The sequence below is a fragment of the Staurois parvus genome, unplaced genomic scaffold (assembly GCF_062004578.1).
Source record: "Staurois parvus isolate SC_StPar_1 unplaced genomic scaffold, SC_StPar_1.0 ptg002579l, whole genome shotgun sequence".
Classification (NCBI taxonomy): Eukaryota; Metazoa; Chordata; class Amphibia; order Anura; family Ranidae; genus Staurois; species Staurois parvus.
The window spans coordinates 17332-37308 of record NW_028320375.1 but is presented as its reverse complement, the minus strand read 5'-3'; the positions used below and the strand labels follow the sequence as shown (position 1 = coordinate 37308).

The following is a 19977-nucleotide window of genomic DNA, read 5'->3' as shown; positions in this document are numbered from 1 at the left end:
CCTTTGTATATGTGGTCTGATGATCGAGGTCCCCCCTCTCCTTTGTATATGTGGTCTGATGATCGGGGCCCCTCTCTCTCCTTTATATATGTGATCTGACTGATGATCGGGGCCCCCTCTCTCCTTTATATATGTGATCTGACTGATGATCGGGGCCCCCTCTCTCCTTTGTATATGTGGTCTGATGATCGAGGTCCCCCCTCTCCTTTGTATATGTGGTCTGATGATCGAGGTCCCCCCTCTCCTTTGTATATGTGGTCTGATGATCGGGGCCCCTCTCTCTCCTTTATATATGTGATCTGACTGATGATCGGGGCCCCCTCTCTCCTTTGTGTATGTGACCTGACTGATGATCGGGGCCCCTCTCTCCTTTATATATGTGATCTGAATGATGATCGGGGTCCCCTCTCTCCTTTGTATATGTGGTCTGACTGATGATCGGGGCCCCCTCTCCTTTGTATATGTGATCTGACTGATGATCGGGGCCCCCTCTCTCCTTTGTATATGTGACCTGACTGATGATCGGGGCCCCTCTCTCCTTTATATATGTGATCTGACTGATGATCGGGGCCCCCTCTCTCCTTTGTGTATGTGACCTGACTGATGATCGGGGCCCCTCTCTCCTTTATATATGTGATCTGACTGATGATCGGGGCCTCCTCTCTCCTTTGTATATGTGGTCTGACTGATGATCGGGGCCCCCTCTCTCCTTTGTATATGTGATCTGACTGATGATCGAGGTCCCCTCTCTCCTTTGTATATATCAGTGGTTCTTAACCTGGGTTCGATCGAACCCCAGGGGTTCGGTGAGTCAGTCTCGGGGGTTCGGCGGAGGTGACCCACACCCGACTCATATGATTTGTGATGACATGCCCCGCTTGTCCATCATTGGCTGCAGGTGGTCACGCAACATCGCTTAGCCCAGTGGTCGGCAAGCCGCGGCTCTTGTGTGCCGGGTGCCCGCTCCCCTCCCTCCTCTCGGGCGGCAGGGACTCAAATGCAATGATTGGCCAGTCTCGCTGCCACTCACATCCTGATAGCCAGTGATTGGCTGTCAGGATGTGTGTAGGCGGGGCAGCGTGACGAACGTGAGAGGAGCTAAGCTCCTCTCACAGTCCGCCCTGAAGACCGGAATACAGCGAGAGGAACGCGCGAAGCAAAGGTAAGTGAATTGACACAGGGGGGACTTAGGGACTTAATATGGGGGATGAATTAATATGGGGAATGAATTACTATAGGGGGGATGAATTACTATATGGGGGATGAATTACTATATGGGGGATGAATTACTATATGGGGGATGTATTACTATATGGGGGATGAATTACTATATGGGGGATGAATTACTATATGGGGGATGCATTACTATGGGGGATGAATTACTATATGGGGGATGAATTACTATATGGGGGATGAATTACTATATGGGGGATGAATTACTATGTGGGATGAATTACTATATGGGGGATGAATTACTATATGGGGGATGCATTACTATATGGGGGATGAATTACTATATGGGGAAGGAATTACTATAGGGGGGATGAATTACTATATGGGGGGATGAATTACTATATGGGGGATGAATTACTATGAGGGATGAATTACTATGGGGGATGAATTACTATATGGGGGATGAATTACTATATGGGGGATGAATTACTATGGGGGATGAATTTTCATACCGTTTGTTACAACATATCTTTGCGAGCAATCCTTTTCGAGGATGCTGGACATAAAGACGAAGAAAAGGAACAGACTTTGTTGCGAAAATGACATGAGAGTGGCACTTGCCAAGGTAATGCCGCGCATTTCTGAACTGGCCTCTGAAAGACAACAGCAGAAGTCACACTGATTTGCGGTAAATATTCATTATTTTGTTTTTGTGTGAAAATCATGTTTTAATGGTTTTGTTCATTTTGTGCACCTATGTATAAATATATACAGTTGCAAGAAAAAGTATGTGAACCCCTTGGGATTACGTGGAGTTTTGCATGAATTGGGCATAAAATGTGCTCTGAACGTCATCTAAGTCACAACAATAGAAGAACACAGTCTGCTGAACATAATACTACACAAACATTAGATGTTGCCATGGTTTAATTGCACATAACATGTAAACATTCACAGTGCAGGGAGGAAAAAGTATGTGAACCTTTGAACTTAATAACTGGTTGACCCTCCTATGGCAGCAATAAACTCAACCAAATGTTTCCTGTAGTTGCAGATCAGACCTGCACAACGATCTGGAGTCATTTTGGACCACTCCTCTTCACAAAACTGTTTCAGTGTAGCAATATTCTTGGGATGTCTGGTGTGAATCGCTCTCTTAAGGTCATGCCACAGCATTTCAATGGGGTTGAGGTCAGGACTCTGACTGGGCCACTCCAGAAGGCGTATTCTGTGCTGTTGCAGCCATTGTTTTGTTGAATGACTTGTATGCTTTGGGTCATTGTCCTGTTGCATCACCCATCCTCTGCGGAGCTTCAGTTGGCGGACAGATGGTTGTACGTTTTCCTGCAAAATGTCTTGATAAACTCTGGAATTCATTTTCCCATCAATGACAACAATCCGTCCAGGCCCTGAGGCAGCAAAGCAGCCCCAAACCATGATGCTCCCTCCGCCATGTTTCACAGTGGGGATGAGGTTTTGATGTTGGTGTGCTGGGCCTTTTTTTCTCCACACATAGTGTTGTGTGTTCTTCCCAAACAACTCAATCTTGGTTTCATCTGTCCACAGTATATTCTGCCAGTAGTGCTGTGGAACATCCAGGTGCTCTTTTGCAAACTTCAAACGTGCTGCAATCTTCTTTTTGGACAGCAATGGCTTCCTCCGTGGTGTCCTCCCATGTACTCCATTCTTGTTTAATGTTTTCCTTATTGTAGATGTGTCAACAAAAATGTTAGCATGTGCCAGAGATTTCTGTAGGTCTTTAGCTGACACTCTGGGATTCTTCTTTACCTCATGCAGCATTCTGCGCCGTGCTCTTGCAGTCATTTTTACAGGACGACCGCGCCTAGGGAGAGTAGCAACAGTGCTAAACTTTCTCCATTTGTAGACAGTCTGTCTTACCGTGGACACATGAACATCAAGGCTCAAGGAGATACTTTTGTAACCCTTTCCAGCTCCATGCAAGTCAACAATTCTTGATCGTAGGTCTTCTGAGAGCTCTTTTCTGCGAGGCATGGTTCACATCAGACAGAGCTTCTTGAAACCAGTAAACCCAAAACAGGTGTGTGTTTTTTAAGGGCAGGACAGCTGTCAGCAACACATCCAATATCATCACACTGATTGGAGTCAAGGTTGGCTCACTCCTGGCTCCAATTAGCTCTTGGAGAAGTCATTAAGCTAGGACCTCACATACTTTTTCCTCCCTGCACTGTGAATGTTTACATGTTATGTGCAATTAAACCATGGCAACATCTAATGTTTGTGTAGTATTATGTTCAGCAGACTGTTTTCTTCAATTGTTGTGACTTAGATGACGTTCAGAGCACATTTTATGCCCAATTCATGCAAAACGCCACGTAATCCCAAGGGGTTCACATACTTTTTCTTGCAACTGTACCTATGTTTTGAATTTTAAAAATCATATTTTATTTTTCCAATTAAGAAGGGTTCGGTGAATGCGCATATGAAACTGGTGGGGTTCAGTACCTCCAAAAAGGTTAAGAACCACTGGTATATATGATCTGACTGATGATCGGGGTCCCCTCTTTCCTTTATATATGTGGTCTGACTGATGATCGGGGCCCCCTCTTTCCTTTATATACGTGTCTGACTGATGATCGGGGCCCCCTCTTTCCTTTATATATGTGGTCTGACTGATGATCGGGGCCCCCTCTCTCCTTTATATATGTGATCTGACTGATGATCGGGGTCCCCTCTCTCCTTTATATATGTGATCTGACTGATGATCGAGGTCCCCTCTCTCCTTTATATATGTGATCTGACTGATAATCGGGGCCCCCTCTCTCCTTTATATATGTGACCTGATGATGATCGGGGCCCCCTCTCTCCTTTATATATGTGGTCTAACTGATGATCGAGGTCCCCTCTCTCCTTTATATATGTGATCTGACTGATGATCGGGGCCCCCTCTCTCCTTTGTATATGTGACCTGACTGATGATCGGGGCCCCTCTCTCTCCTTTATATATGTGATCTGATGATGATCAGGGCCCCCTCTCTCCTTTATATATGTGATCTGACTGATGATCGGGGCCCCCTCTCTCCATTGTATATGTGACCTGATGATGATCGGGGCCCCCTCTCTCCTTTATATATGTGATCTGACTGATGATCGGGGCCCCCTCTCTCCTTTGTATATGTGACCTGACTGATGATCGGGGCCCCTCTCTCTCCTTTATATATGTGATCTGATGATGATCGGGGCCCCCTCTCTCCTTTGTATATGTGACCTGACTGATGATCGGGGCCCCTCTCTCTCCTTTATATATGTGATCTGATGATGATCGGGGCCCCCTCTCTCCTTTGTATATGTGGTCTGATGATCGAGGTCCCCTCTCTCCTTTGTATATGTGGTCTGATGATCGAGGTCCCCTCTCTCCTTTGTATATGTGGTCTGATGATCGAGGTCCTTTCTCTCCTTTGTATATGTGACCTGACTGATGATCGGGGTCCCCTCTCTCCTTTATATATGTGATCTGACTGATGATCAGGACTCTGTCTCTCCTTTATATATGTGATCTGACTGATGATCGAGGCCCCCTCTCTCCTTTGTATATGTGACCTGACTGATGATCGGGGCCCCTCTCTCTCCTTTATATATGTGATCTGATGATGATCGGGGCCCCCTCTCTCCTTTATATATGTGATCTGACTGATGATCATGGCCCCCTCTCTCCTTTGTATATGTGGTCTGATGATCGAGGTCCCCTCTCTCCTTTGTATATGTGGTCTGATGATCGAGGTCCTTTCTCTCCTTTGTATATGTGATCTGACTGATGATCGAGGTCCTTGCTCTCCTTTATATATGTGATCTGACTGATGATCGGGGCCCCCTCTCTCCTTTGTATATGTGACCTGACTGATGATCGGGGTCCCCTCTCTCCTTTATATATGTGATCTGACTGATGATCGAGGTCCTCTCTCTCCTTTATATATGTGGTCTGACTGATGATCGGGGCCCCCTCTCTCCTTTATATATGTGACCTGACTGATGATCGGGGCCCCCTCTCTCCTTTATATATATGATCTGACTGATGATCGGGGCCTCCTCTCTCCTTTATATATGTGATCTGAATGATGATCGGGGCACCCTCTCTCCTTTGTATATGTGATCTGACTGATGATCGGGGCCCTCTCTCTCCTTTATATATGTGGTCTGACTGATGATCGGGGCCCCCTCTCTCCTTTATATATGTGACCTGACTGATGATCGGGGCCCCCTCTCTCCTTTATATATATGATCTGACTGATGATCGGGGCCTCCTCTCTCCTTTATATATGTGATCTGAATGATGATCGGGGCACCCTCTCTCCTTTGTATATGTGATCTGACTGATGATCGGGGCCCCCTCTCTCCTTTGTATATGTGATCTGACTGATGATCGGGGCCCCCTCTCTCCTTTATATATGTGATCTGACTGATGATCGGGGCCCCCTCTCTCCTTTATATATGTGATCTGACTGATGATCAGGACTCTGTCTCTCCTTTATATATGTGATCCGACTGATGATCGGGGCCCCCTCTCTCCTTTATATATGTGATCTGACTGATGATCGGGGCCCCTCTCTCCTTTATATATGTGATCTGACTGATTATCGGGGCCCCTCTCTCCTTTATATATGTGATCTGACTGATGATCGGGGCCCCTCTCTCCTTTATATATGTGATCTGACTGATGATCGGGGCCCCCTCTCTCCTTTATATATGTGGAATCCACGAGAGGCTGCGGGTTGCTTGATGGTGGATGCAGAGCCCGACTCATTCTTGGAGATGTCTGGTAAGAGGTGTTCGTGGAATGCTCATTTGGCCAGCATGGAGGGGGGCTTGGGCTATGTGGCCTCTAGTAGAAGGCTCTCAGGTGGGGTGGGAGTGGCTTTTGGCAGCAGGGGGTGATGTAGGTGAAAGGCGGTTGATTATTTTTTTTTAGGACAACGCAAAACCTAAATACACCAGTGCCACGCTCCATCCTGATGGGCTGTATTGTGTCCAGAGAGCCGGCAGCACTGTGGGGATAGCAGCTGGACACAGAGGCCTGGGCAGATGCATGGTGCACAGGGAGGGTGACTGGCATGGCGGGGGGAGGGGTTTGAGTAACTGGAACAGATCCCCTGTATGGCTATTTGCAGAAGCCAATGGGAGGAAGAGAAGAAGCAGCCAGCTTTCAGCTGCTGCAGAGAGCCATACAGGAGGATCGGTTCCAGTAATTGCCCCCCTGCCGTGAAAGTCACTCTTCCTGCCCACATTTGAGTTACCCAGCTGCCTGGGCCCCCCTGCTAGCTTGGAGGACCAATGGTACCCCCTTATCCACAGCCCTGCCTGCTGCACTTGTGCCACTCCTTGCCCTTACATTCTCTTTCTCCATCAGGAGTGTTGGGCAGGTGGTGCAAGAGAGACCTCCAACACGCCAGTCTCTACCAGGTACATGATAGGTAACCAGCAAATTAATGGGAAACCAAAAAAAAAATAGTTCACTTTGAAAGCTAGAGGTTAAAAGAAATTCAGAAAAGTATATTCAATGTGTTTATTACATATAGCAAGTGCAGGTACAAATCACACTTAGAGCTAAATAGTCTATGTTCCCGTGTTTCGCCCTCAAACATTGAACTTGGACCCGGTTCCTGGAAAGTAAACCCTTTCAGAGCCATGGACCTGAAACAAGCCTGCAGATTTCTTAACTTGCTGTGTTCTTGTTCCAGATAAAAAGGATCAGAATAGACGTGTATTCTTTCACTTCAAACATAACTTCAGCGTCCGGTTTCTTCATCTGGGTGGCTTGTGGTTGAGGTGGCCACAAGTTACTCAACATACACATTTTCAGCAGAGCCCCCATCATTGCTCCGACTCATCCTCCTCCTGGTCATCACTTCTAAAATTGTAGTCTGATCTCCTGCCGGGAATGCGGGGCAAGAGGTGTTTCAGGGGGACCTGCAGAGTGACACCTCCAAAGTAACTAAACAGAAAAGGGACCTCTTTCTTTAACAAAGTCCACCTAGGTTCACCTGGGCTCCAGTAGAACATCTTGTAGAAACTCAAACGTTCGAAACTGTCCCCTCCCACAATATAAATCTTGTGATTCCAGCATACAACTGTAGAACCAGAAACACTTTCCAAGACAGGCGGCATTGTACAATGACAAATTCGGCCCAGATGATCCATGCAGAAGCTATTCGAAGTGCCACTTGGCCGATTCGTGTAGAGAACATATGCTTTGAAATCACTGTATGTTGGATCTGTACCTACACTACAACCATGTTTGGTGTCAGAACTTGTAATGATGTATAACTTGTCATCCATTGCCACAGCTCCAACAGCTGAAAAGGAGACAGGTAGCGGAAACTTGCTCCAAGTGTCCGTCAATATGTCATAAATATGGAATCCCTGATAGTGTACAAGGTCACTCCATATCCGAGTTATGCCACCTATAGCAAACAGTCTTCCCTTCAGCACTGCGCTAGCAAAGCCATGCATTGCCACGGGAATGCTTGACACATTGCGCCAACTATTGTCCAACACGTCAAAGCATTCTACAGAGTCTGTGAGCTCGCTATGGTTGCGTCCACCAAAAGCATAAAGCATGTTTCTGTAGGCCAGGAAGCCATGGCAAGCTCTTGGATGCATCATAGAAGGGAGCTCTTTCCATTCATTTAATACAGAATCGTACATGTGCAGGGCATTGGAAGCACGATGTTTTTCTATAAACCCACCTGAAACATATAAATAACATCCTACAGATACAATTCCAGGTTTTTCAAAAAAGCCACAAAAGGGAAGCCTCTCCCAAGACTCTGTTGTTGGATTGAAGGTTTTCAAAGAGTAATCCTCTTCTTCCAGGTTTGCTTTGTCGCACTTCATATCCATGCAAACTAATCTCTCCTCAAACATCCCTTGGCGCAAGCAGATTCCTGTTGAAGGCTGGAGAGGGGAGTCTTCGATGGGTATTTCCCAGCTGACCTTTCCCAGCTCATCTGGATTCAGAAGTGGCAGTCTGATCACCTTCAACAGTTCTGGGGGAAGAGGATTGTCCTTCTGGGTGCGAAATTCCCACCAGAAGCGGGCGATGTTATAGACGCCAAGTTCTGTGGAGACCATCAAGTCATTGGAAGACAGGATGTTGACCAGTTCTTCCATCTCCAAGCGGAAAAAGTCTTCAGTTTTAGATAAGGAGCTCAGATTCTGACCAATATGCTTCAATGTTGCTTCCAAGAGGAAGCTGTGATTGTGACTATGAGCCAATCTATAAATCCAAAGGCAGTTTTCATTGTCAATCCTCTTTGCAAGGTACCTAGGTAAAAGAAAGGAGAAGGAAATCTGAAATTACTATCAACCGTAGCATGAAGGTTACAGGGAGGGTAGTGATGGTGTTACCTGTAAGATAAGTTCATGTTAAGCTGGCTATAGATGGATCAAATATCACACAGTATAGCAGAGACTGGCTGAGAATCAATTCACTGATGGGCAGGCTGGTTGTACTGAAGAAGTTGATCCATCAATCGACTTGAGTACAAACAGCCTGTTGGGTTCTTTCCATCGCAACCAGCAGTTATAGCCACTAGCTATGATTGTATTATGCCAGCCAGGAAGGAAGGCTCCCCACTAGCAGAACACAATAGCATCGTAGGAGCGATTCCCCCATCAACATTGACTGTAGATGAGGGAAATTGAGCAATTTTCTTTGGTTGCTATGCAGAGAAGGATCAGCAGAACTGGCAGACCAGAGCAGGAGAAACTAGGAATGTCGAGAGAAGTGTCCAAAGAGAGAGATAGATGTCGAGAGAGGTGTCCAAAGAGAGAGATAGATGTCGAGAGAGGTGTCCAAAGAGAGAGAGATAGATGTCGAGAGAGGTGTCCAAAGAGAGAGAGATAGATGTCGAGAGAGGTGTCCAAAGAGAGAGAGATAGATGTCGAGAGAGGTGTCCAAAGAGAGAGAGATAGATGTCGAGAGAGGTGTCCAAAGAGAGAGAGATAGATGTCGAGAGAGGTGTCCAAAGAGAGAGATAGATGTCGAGAGAGGTGTCCAAAGAGAGAGATAGATATCGAGAGAGGTGTCCAGAGAGAGAGATAGATATTGAGAGAGGTGTCCAGAGAGAGATAGATATCGAGAGAGGTGTCCAGAGAGAGAGAGATATCGAGAGAGGTGTCGAAAGAGATCGAGAGATCGATCAGCAGAGCTGGGGGTACTACTGAGCGGGGGATCAGCAGAGCTGGGGGTACTACTGAGCGGGGGATCAGCAGAGCTGGGGGTACTACTGAGCGGGGGATCAGCAGAGCTGGGGGTACTACTGAGCGGGGGATCAGCAGAGCTGGGGGTACTACTGAGCGGGGGATCAGCAGAGCTGGGGGTACTACTGAGCGGGGGATCTGCTGAACAGGGGTACTAAGGAGCTGGGGATCTGCTAAATGGGGATACTGCCCACATAGAAGAAAAAATATATATCAAAAATATTCTTCTCAAATATATTGCCATATATTTGAAATGCTACAATTTTGGCCGTATTCAAAACACACACTTTATTACAAAGTATATTTAAAAAAATACATTTCATATATACTGTATGTCTTTAAAAATACAAATGTACATTTTTGGAATGCATTTACAAATATATGTTAGAAAAAAAATTTTTTTTAACTATATTGATTTTTTTTTTTAACATATAAAAAATTAAATGAACTTATATTAATTTAATTACAAAAATGTAGATTTGTATTTTTAAAAATATTTTGTAATTATTAAAACACTTCAACTTGATAGATGGAGATATAGATATATCAAAATTGTAGCATTTCAAATATATTTGGGAAGAATATTTTTAATATATATTTCAAATACTTATTTTTCTTCCATATGGGTACTGAGCCAGGCTTCTACTGGATCCCTTTAAAACAAACACATGGCATCTGCCAAGCTTTATTGAAGCTTTGAAAAAGCATCCCCGAACAGGGGCGGACTGACCATTCGAGCACTCGGGCACTGCCCGAGGGCCTGAGGTCAGTAGGGGGCCCCATGAGATGCCCCTGGTACCTTTCATTGGCTTTTTCATAGGCTTTTTTGGGTGTGGGTGAGGACACAGGGGCCCCATGATCCCCTATTGCCCGGAGGCCCCATGAGTTGTCAGTCCACCCCAGTTCCTGAAGCATCAAAGACGCATCAAAAAAGTATGTTGAAGCTGTAAGCGCGTTAATGTGTGTTAAAGCCAAAGCATGTGTGAATGAGCCCATACAGTTACAAAGTATCACTTTCACACGTTAAATCTAAAAAGGGGAAAAAACACAAAAACGGTCTTTAAAGTGAACCACCAGAAAGTCTTTACCTGCTGCACAGATCTTGCATGGGCGTGATCTGCAGGCGGCTGGACAGAATAAACAGCTCCTCCACATTGTTAAAGGTGAGATGAGCCTCCCCCGTGTAGATGTAGTTCAGGATGGTCTTCAGGACAGAAGAGGGGACATCCGAAAGACAAACCTCCCCGAGTGCAGCCTCCTTCATGGGGCATGTGAAGAGCGCTCTGAAGTAAAGACTGACGGAGGCCAGGACAACCCTGGAAGCAATAAGAGGACACTTGCTGCATCACGCAGGGGGCAGATAATGATACATTTCAACAATCTCACCCCCTTTCTAAATGCTCACCTAAATCTGAGGTCACGTGATCCACCAATTCCTCAGGTTTCTACATCATTTCCTCACTTCCTGTCCCTGTGACACCCACATTAGGGGGTGCCACCGTAACCAGCACAAATGGCACTAAAAATTTTTGTACCCACACCATCCAAAACTGAATAAAAATGGTATAAATTTGTGGAGATGGATGTTTGGGTTTCCGACATACCTGTGACACTGGAAGCATTCCTCTGCAGTCCGTATGGTGACATCACAAAGCATTTCAGAAAAGTACATCTCCTTCAACCCTGAGAACACAAGACAGAAAAAAAAAAAAAAAATTCCATATACACTATATGACCGAGTTGTGTGGAAGCCAGGGGCGGACTGACCATTCAAGCACTCTGGCACTGCCCAAGGGCCTGGAATCAGTAGGGGGCCCCATGAAATGCCCCTGGTACCTTTTATAGGCTTTTTTTGGGTGTGCTTTGAGTGTGGGCAAGGACACAGGGGCCCCATGAGTTATCAGTCCGCCCCTGGTGGAAGCCCCTCCAAATGATGGAGTTGAGGTGTCTCCAGTGAAGGGTCCTCTTAAGACTTAATCATACAACATCATTGGAGACAATTGTGTTCTTCCTTGTGGTAACCGTTTAGTGAAGACCCTTTTCTGTTCCACCATGACCCTGACCCCTTTGGTCAAACAAGGTCTTTATGGAGCTGGCTTTGTACAAAGGGTCAGTCATGGTGGAACAGAAAAGGGTCTTCACTAAAGGGTTACCAAGTCTACAGGAATTTGAACTAATTTGTGACATCAGGTACTGATGTTACAGAAGGAAGGCCTGGCTCACAAATGGCATTCCAGTTTATCCCAAAGGTTCTCAGTACGGCTGAGGTCAGGCACTGATGTTGGATGAGAAGACCTGGCTCACAGTTGGTCTTCCAACTCATCCCGAAGGTTTTCAGTAGGGTTGAGGTCAGGGCTCCTTGCAGGACACTCAAGTTCCTCCACACCAAACTGTACAAAGCCAGCTCTATAAAAGACATGGTTTGACCAGTTTGGTGTGGAGGAACTCGAATGTCCTGCAAGGAGCCCTGACCTCAACCCTACTGAACACCTTTGGGATGAGTTGGAACACCAACTGTGAGCCAGGCCTTCCTTCTGCAACATCGGTATCTGACATCACAAATTCAAATTCCTGTAGACATGGTAACAGTTTGGTGAAGACCCTTTTCTGTTACACCATGACTGTGTCCCTGTGTACAAAGCCAGCTCCATAAAGACATGGCTGGACCAGTTTGGTGTGGAGGAACTCAAGTGTCCTGCAAGGAGCCCTGACCTCAACTCTACTGAAGGAAGGCCTGGCTCACAAATGGCATTCGTTTATCCCAAAGGTGCTCAGTACGATTGAGGTCAGGCACTGATGTTGAATGAGAAGACCTGGGTCACAGTTGGTGTTCCAACTCATCCCAAAGGTGTTCAGTAGGGTTGAGGTCAGGACTCCTTGCAGGACACTTGAGTTCCTCCACACCAAACTGGTCCAGCCATGTCTTTATGGAGCTGGCTTTGTACACAGGGACACAGTCATGGTGGAACAGAAAAGGGTCTTCACCAAACTTACCATGTCTACAGGAATTTGAAATGTCAGGTACTGATGTTCCAGAAGGAAGGCCTGGCTCACAAATGGCATTCCAATGCATTTCAAAGGTGCTCAGTATGGCTGAGGTCAGGCACGGATGTTGGAACACCAACTGTGAGCCAGGTCTTCGCATCCAACTCATCCCAAAGGTGTTCAGTAGGGTTGAGGTCAGGGCTCCTTGCAGGACACTCGAGTTCCTCCACACCAAACTGGTCTAGCCATGTTTTTATGGAGCTGGCTTTGTACACAGGGACACAGTCATGGTGGAACAGAAAAGGATCTTCGCCAAACTGTTACCATGTCTACAGGAATTTGTACAAATTTGTGACATCAGCTACTGATGCTACAGAAGGAAGGCCTGGCTCACAAATGGCATTCCAGTTTATCCCAAAGGTGCTCAGTATGACTGAGGTCAGGCACTGATATTGGTTGAGAAGACCTGGCTCACAGTTGGTGTTCCAACTCATCCCAAAAGGTGTTCAGTAGGGTTGAGGTCAGGGATCCTTGCAGGACACTCAAGTTTCTCCACACCAAACTGTTCCAGCCATGTCTTTATAGAGTTGGCTTTGTACAGTTTGGTGTGGAGGAACTCGAGTGTCCTGCAAGGAGCCCTGACCTCAACCCTACTGGACACTCAAGTTCCTCCACGCCAAACTGTACAAAGCCAGCTCTATAAAAAGACATGGCTGGACCAGTTTGGTGTGGAGAAACTTGTGTCCTGCAAAGAGCCCTGACCTCAACCCTACTGAAAACCTTCGGGATGAGCTGGAACATCAACTGTGAGCCAGGTCTTCTCATTCAACATCAGTGCCGGACCTCAGCAGTACTAAGCACCTTTGGGATAAATTGGAATGCCATTTGTGAGCCAGGCCTTCCTTCTTCAACATCAGTACTTGACATGACAAATTGGTACAAATTCCTGTAGACATGGTAACAGTTTGGTGAAGACCCTTTTCTGTTCCACCATGACAGTGCCCCGTGTACAAAGCCAGCTCCATAAAGACATGGCATGACCAGTCTGACGAGGAGGAACTCGAGTGTCCTTCACCAAGCACTAACCTCAAGCCTACTGAACACCTTTGGGATGAATCAGAACAGCAACTGGGAACCAAGTCTTCTCACCCAACATCCAACCCGACTTCACAAATGGCCACAAACTCTCACAGACACCCTCCAAAATCCTGTAGAAAGTCTTCCCAGAAGACTTTCCAACCTCAAAAGGGGGTAACCCAAAATTACTGGCCATGCGTTTGAAAGAAATGCCAAACAACCTCACATAGGTGTGACGGCCAGGAGTTCTTTGAACCTTTGACCATAGGGTATATTATCCCACTTAATTGGCTGTAACTGACACTTTCACATTTCTCCAGCCTTAGGCTGGCCATACACTGTACAATTTTCTTGAGATTTTGGGTTTAAATTTACCAAAAACCATATTATTATACAGGATTTATGGCGCCAACAGTTTGCTCAGCGCTTTACAATATAACGAGAGACAATACAGCAACGATACAGTTCAATACAAGAGGGATAGGAGGGCCCTGATCCTGGGAGCTTACAATCTAGGAGGGAGGGGCTAGTGATACAAAAGGTAGTAACTGTGGGGGATGGACTGGTTGGAAGAATAGAAGATTCCATTATTAGCTGAGGGCAGGATAGGCTTCCCTGAAGAGAGAGGTTGTCAGAGATCACCTAAAAGTGAGCAGAGTAGGAGATAGTCTGATAAATTGGGTTAGAGAGTTCCAGAGGATGGGGGAAGCTCTGGAGAAGAGCATGGGAGGAGGAGACAAGAGCTAGAGAGTAGGAGGTCATATAATAGGTCAAACCTAACAACACTTTTAATTGTATCCAATCAGGCAGGCTCCTGCACTACGTAGTTGAAGGTAAACCTAAAGGAAATTGGGCAGACATTGGACAGAAAATTGTATAGTGTATGGCCGGCCTGAGCTGAGTCATTGGAAAAGAAACCGGCAAGTGAATTTATCATAGTGGACTCCACCCAACATGGTTTATCTAAGATAAGAGTGGCAGATGACAGTGAAAGCGTCTGAAATCAGATTTGCAATTTCTTACTAGACTTCTTTTCAGGATTCTAGTCTTTTATTTTTAAAAAACAAAAATTTCCAACAACAAAATAAGTTACAGATCCGGCAAATATTTCGCAACATTGTTGCAAAGGAATCATTTTCCAGGATGCAGATCCAGTGCACTGCAATGGACAGACTGAAGGAACCTTCGTTTAATGAGGACGACGAAGGATTGGAAATTTCCGGGACCCCCAGCAGCACCGTGCACCACCCGCATGTAGGACCCTTAGAATGCCCCCCGACCATCCGCTGAACCCCCACCTGTAATAATACAAGCTTTCAGAGCTTCATTATGATCGGTGATCTCTTCTCTGTGCTCCATGGTGGCGGTGGACAGACCAGGCTCCATCCTGAGGCCTTTACAACCAGGAAATCAGGACAGCTAAGTATTCGTCCAAGGTTCAGCAACCAAACTCTGCAATAAATCTTTATCAGAATCACGGGAGGAAGTCAAAGGGTAAAAAAAAAAAAAAAACATACAAAAAGAAAAAAACACAAAAAGAAAAAAAAACACAAAAACAAAACAAAAAGAAAAAAAAACACTAAAAGAAAACAAAAAGAAAAAAAAACACAAAAAGAAAACAAAAAGAAAAAAAACACAAAAAGAAAACAAAAAGAAAAAAAAAACACAAAAAGAAAACAAAAAGAAAAAAAAACACAAAAAGAAAACAAAAAGAAAAAAAAACACAAAAAGAAAACAAAAAGAAAAAAAACACAAAAAGAAAAACAAAAAGAAAAAACACAAAAGACAAAAAGAAAAACACAAAGAAAAACACAAAACACAAAAAGAAAAACGAAAAACACAAAAAGAAAAATGAAAAACACAAAAAGAAAAACACAAAACACAAAAAGAAAAACAAAAAGAAAAACACAAAAAGAAAAACACAAAGAAAAACACAAAACACAAAAAGAAAAACGAAAAACACAAAAAGAAAAACGAAAAACACAAAAAGAAAAACGAAAAAACAGAAAAAGAAAAACGAAAAAACACAAAACGAAAAAACACAAAACGAAAAAACACAAAACGAAAAAACACAAAACGAAAAACACACAAAAAGACCACCGCTTTTTCTGCAAATAAATCTACTTATAGAAAGATTTCAACAATTGCTACAATTTCATTCACGGTCACCTTTGCTATCATATGTTACCCTCCCTGTAAAAGCCCCCCTCCCCCCCACACACGTTACAACCGGAGTGTGCAATCTCTCATATCTGCCAGCTACTGTGCAGTGCAATGGCCGGTTTCATTGGATACAATTGGATGGAATCTTTTAGGAAGGTTCTCAAAACCAGAAATCATTTAAAAATTTTGAACGATGAAACTGAAACACAATCATTGTGCGTCTCGTGACAATGACATCTATCAGTCGTTGTAAATTTAAACAATTCAAATTATCCTTTAAATAATCTGTACTGAGCAGCCAACCCCCACCAACCCCCACCACCACCCACCAACCACCACCAACCCCCACCAACCACCACCAACCCCCACCACCACCCACCACCCACCACGGATCGACTCTCGAAAAACGACTGAACAGCCTTTGGTTTTCCATTTTGATGTAATCAGTTGAGATTGCACAAATATTGTGCAGTTAGATTGTAACATGTATGGCCTTTAGACCCATGTGCAAAGAGTGCCAGACCCTTGCATTGGGGGGGGCACCACAAAGAATGACCGACCCTTCCTTGGGGGGGGGGGTCACCGCAAAGAATGACCGACCCTTCCTTGGGGGGGGGGGGTCACTGCAAAGAATGACCAACCCTTGCTTTGGGGGGGTATCACTGCAAAGAATGACCAACCTTTGCATGGGGGGGGGTCACTGCAAAGAATGACCAACCCTTGCTTTGGGGGGGGTATCACTGCAAAGAATGACCAACCCTTGTTTCGGGGGGGGGGGTATCACTGCAAAGAATGACCGACCCTTGCTTGGTGGGGGGGTCACTGCAAAGAATGACCAACCCTTGTTTTGGGGAGAGGGTGTCACTGCAAAGAATGCCCCACCCTTGCTTTGGGGGGGGGTATCACTGCAAAGAGTGACCAACCCTTGCTTTGGGGGGGTGTCACTGCAAAGAATGACCAACCCTTGCTTTGTGGGGGGGTCACTGTAAAGAATGCCCCACCCTTGCATTGTCCCCAATCTGAAGGTGCTGTAAACATGCCAATCCCAGTATATTGCACAGAGACCCAGAGCCTACCTTACCAGCAACTCACAGAGCCGCCATCTTGCTACACCCAGAAATAACGAGGATTTGCAGTGCGGGACTTCTGACTGATGATCGGGGCACCCTCTCTCCTTTATATATGTGATCTGACTGATGATCGAGGTCCCCCTCTCTCCTTTATATATGTGATCTGACTGATGATCGAGGTCCCCTCTCTCCTTTATATATGTGGTCTGACTGATGATCGAGGTCCCCTCTCTCCTTTATATATGTGATCTGACTGATGATCGGAGCCCCCTCTCTCCTTTATATATGTGATCTGATTGATGATCGAGGTCCCCTCTCTCCTTTATATATGTGATCTGACTGATGATCGGGGCCCCCTCTCCTTTATATATGTGATCTGACTGATGATCGAGGTCCCCTCTCTCCTTTATATATGTGGTCTGATGATCGAGGTCCCCTCTCTCCTTTATATATGTGGTCTGACTGATGATCGAGGTCCCCTCTCTCCTTTGTATATGTGATCTGACTGATGATCGGGGCTTGCTCTCCTTTATATATGTGATCTGACTGATGATCGGGGCCCCCTCTCTCCTTTATATATGTAGTCTGACTGATGATCGAGGTCCCCTCTCTCCTTTATATATGTGATCTGACTGATGATCGAGGTCCCCTCTGTCCTTTATATATGTGCTCTGACTGATGATCGAGGTCCCCTCTCTCCTTTATATATGTGGTCTGACTGATGATCGAGGTCCCCTCTGTCCTTTATATATGTGATCAGAGTGATGATCGGGGCCCCCTCTCTCCTTTATATATGTGGTCTGACTGATGATCGAGGTCCCTCTCTCCTTTATATATGTGGTCTGACTGATGATCGAGGTCCCCTCTCTCCTTTGTATATGTGATCTGACTGATGATCGGGGCTTGCTCTCCTTTATATATGTGATCTGACTGATGATCGGGGTCCCCTCTCTCCTTTATATATGTGGTCTGACTGATGATCAAGGTCCCTCTCTCCTTTATATATGTGGTCTGACTGATGATCGAGGTCCCCTCTCTCCTTTATATATGTGATCCGACTGATGATCAGGACTCTGTCTCTCCTTTATATATGTGATCCGACTGATGATCAGGACTCTGTCTCTCCTTTATATATGTGATCTGACTGATGATCGAGGTCCCCTCTCTCATTTATATATGTGATCCGACTGATGATCAGGACTCTGTCTCTCCTTTATATATGTGATCCGACTGATGATCAGAACTCTGTCTCTCCTTTATATATGTGATCTGACTGATGATCAGGACTCTGTCTCTCCTTTATATATGTGATCCGACTGATGATCAGGACTCTGTCTCTCCTTTATATATGTGATCTGACTGATGATCAGGACTCTGTCTCTCCTTTATATATGTGATCCGACTGATGATCAGGACTCTGTCTCTCCTTTATATATGTGATCCAACCGGTCCTGCAATTTACACAGCTTTGCCCAAAAACCGTGGCTGCCATTTTCCAGCTGCGTTCTTCTGCAGCTGGAAAATGGACAATAAAAGGAGAAGCAGTAGACTAATGATGTTATCACTCATGTCTACTCTCTTCTCAGCATGCATCTGATTGGCTCATTGTGCTGTTTCTCGCTCTCCTAATATGAGCTCTGCTGTACAGGGGCTATACATTTATTGGCGTATTCATGACCACGGAGCTGCATGCAATTTGAGTCTTTTGTATCTGCATGCAGTCCAGCTTTAACTACTGAGTGCGCATAGATTTACATCAAAACTGGTGCTGCGCCTAATATATTACCGTGCAATCAATACCCTGAACTCAAAGTGCAAAAAAAAAATAAAATAAAGTGCAATATACAGTAATAAAGTGCTAAAAATCAAAGCGCAATCCAATCAGATCCTCTAGTAGCTATCCATTAAGTAGTCTCCAAATCAGTCCTTCAAAGTCCTTTCCTACATCCCAAATTTATAATCAAATGTAAGCTCCTCCAACAACTTGAAGTGCTGGTGGTACTGTGTCAAAGTGCTCTCTTCCAGTGTTCCAAACACTGATGACGTCATAACTGACGAAACGCACTGGGCAGAGCCTCATTTACTTGATTGCTTCTGGTTGAGTCACTTCCAGTGACGTATTTCTGGTCAGCGTGGACCAGAGAGCCATATAGGGGACCGGTTCCAGTAATTGCCCCCCTGCCATGCTCGTTACCCTCCCTGCCCACATCTGAGTTACCCAGCTGTTTGGGCTCCCCTGCTGGCTTGGAGGACCAATGGTACCCCCTTATCCACAGCCATGCCACTCCTTGCCCTTACATTCTCTGTCTCCACCGTCAGGAGTGTTGGGCAGGTGGTGCAAGAGAGACCTCCAACACTCCAGTCTCTACCAGGTACGTGATAGGTAGCCAGTGATTAAAGGGAAACCTTTGAAAAGGAGTTCACGTTGAAAGCTAGAGGTTACAGAAATTTAGAAAATTGACTTGCCTTTGCCTGCTGATTCTGTACTGCCATGCCTGGCTGCTACTGACCTTGGTCTGCCTTCTGGACTTGACTGCCGATCCAGGACCCACCCATCTCCTGGTCCAGTGCCAAGCTGCTCCTGCATCTTCTTTCGATGACTCCAACTACCAACTGTACTCACCTACAGAGTGGGCAGCACCAGCCAGCTACTATGGCCAGGACTTGTGTTAGAAAGCACAGGGCCCCATACAGTCAACCTGACAGGACCCCACCCCAAATATACAGTTTACTATACTTCCGTTATGAATGAACACAGTGAGTGATAAGCATCAAAACACGCAAATTGTGTTCATTCAGGTAAGGAAGGGGACGGTGAACACGGCATGTTTCAGGACCCTTCCTCCACTTTCCAGGGGCATATTTTCCAAGAGGCAAACAAGGCACCTGCATTTTTTTCCAGGGGGGCAGCCATGCCCCCCGGAAAACACAAGGAGCATGGGGACCAGGTGGAATCCAAGAAAGGCTGCAGGTTGCTTGATGGTGGATGCAGAGCCCGACTCATTCTTGAAGATGTCTGGTAAGAGGTGTTCGTGGAATGCTCATTTGGCCAGCATGGAGGGGGGCTTGGGCTATGTGGCCTCTAGTAGAAGGCTCTCTCAGGTGGGGTGGGAGTGGCTTTTGGCAGCAGGGGGTGATGTAGGTGAAAGGCGGTTGATTTTTTTTTTTTAGGACAACACAAAACCTAAATACACCAGTGCCACGCTCCATCCTGATGGGTTGTATTGTGTGCAGGAAGCCGGCAGCACTGTGGGGATAGCGGCTGGACACA

At 45.7% G+C, this 19977-nt stretch overlaps 1 protein-coding gene across 1 annotated transcript; it reads right to left on the bottom strand.

The window, feature by feature from the left end:
• Positions 1–6698: 6698 nt before the first annotated feature.
• LOC149430621 (kelch repeat and BTB domain-containing protein 8-like) lies at positions 6699–14859 on the bottom strand. Its single transcript, XM_089666184.1, has 4 exons — positions 14772–14859; positions 11016–11094; positions 10500–10727; positions 6699–8473 (listed from the first exon to the last, which is right to left on the bottom strand). Exons 1-4 carry the CDS (start codon positions 14857–14859, stop codon positions 7021–7023), a joined length of 1848 nt encoding a protein of 615 aa, XP_089522310.1. The 3' UTR covers positions 6699–7020.
• Between the last annotated feature and the right edge of the window lie 5118 nt (positions 14860–19977).

Excerpts from the sequence above, each read along its gene's own strand:
- LOC149430621 (XM_089666184.1), bottom strand. The coding sequence starts at position 14,859 with ATGGAGCCTGGTCTGTCCACCGCCACCATGGAGCACAGAGAAGAGATC. Across the intron at positions 11,095-14,771 it reads GAAAGCTTGTATTATTACAG|GGTTGAAGGAGATGTACTTT; the intron begins GTGGGGGTTCAG and ends TTGTGTTCTCAG. Across the intron at positions 8,474-10,499 it reads ATGCAAGATCTGTGCAGCAG|GTACCTTGCAAAGAGGATTG; the intron begins GTAAAGACTTTC and ends TCTTTTACCTAG.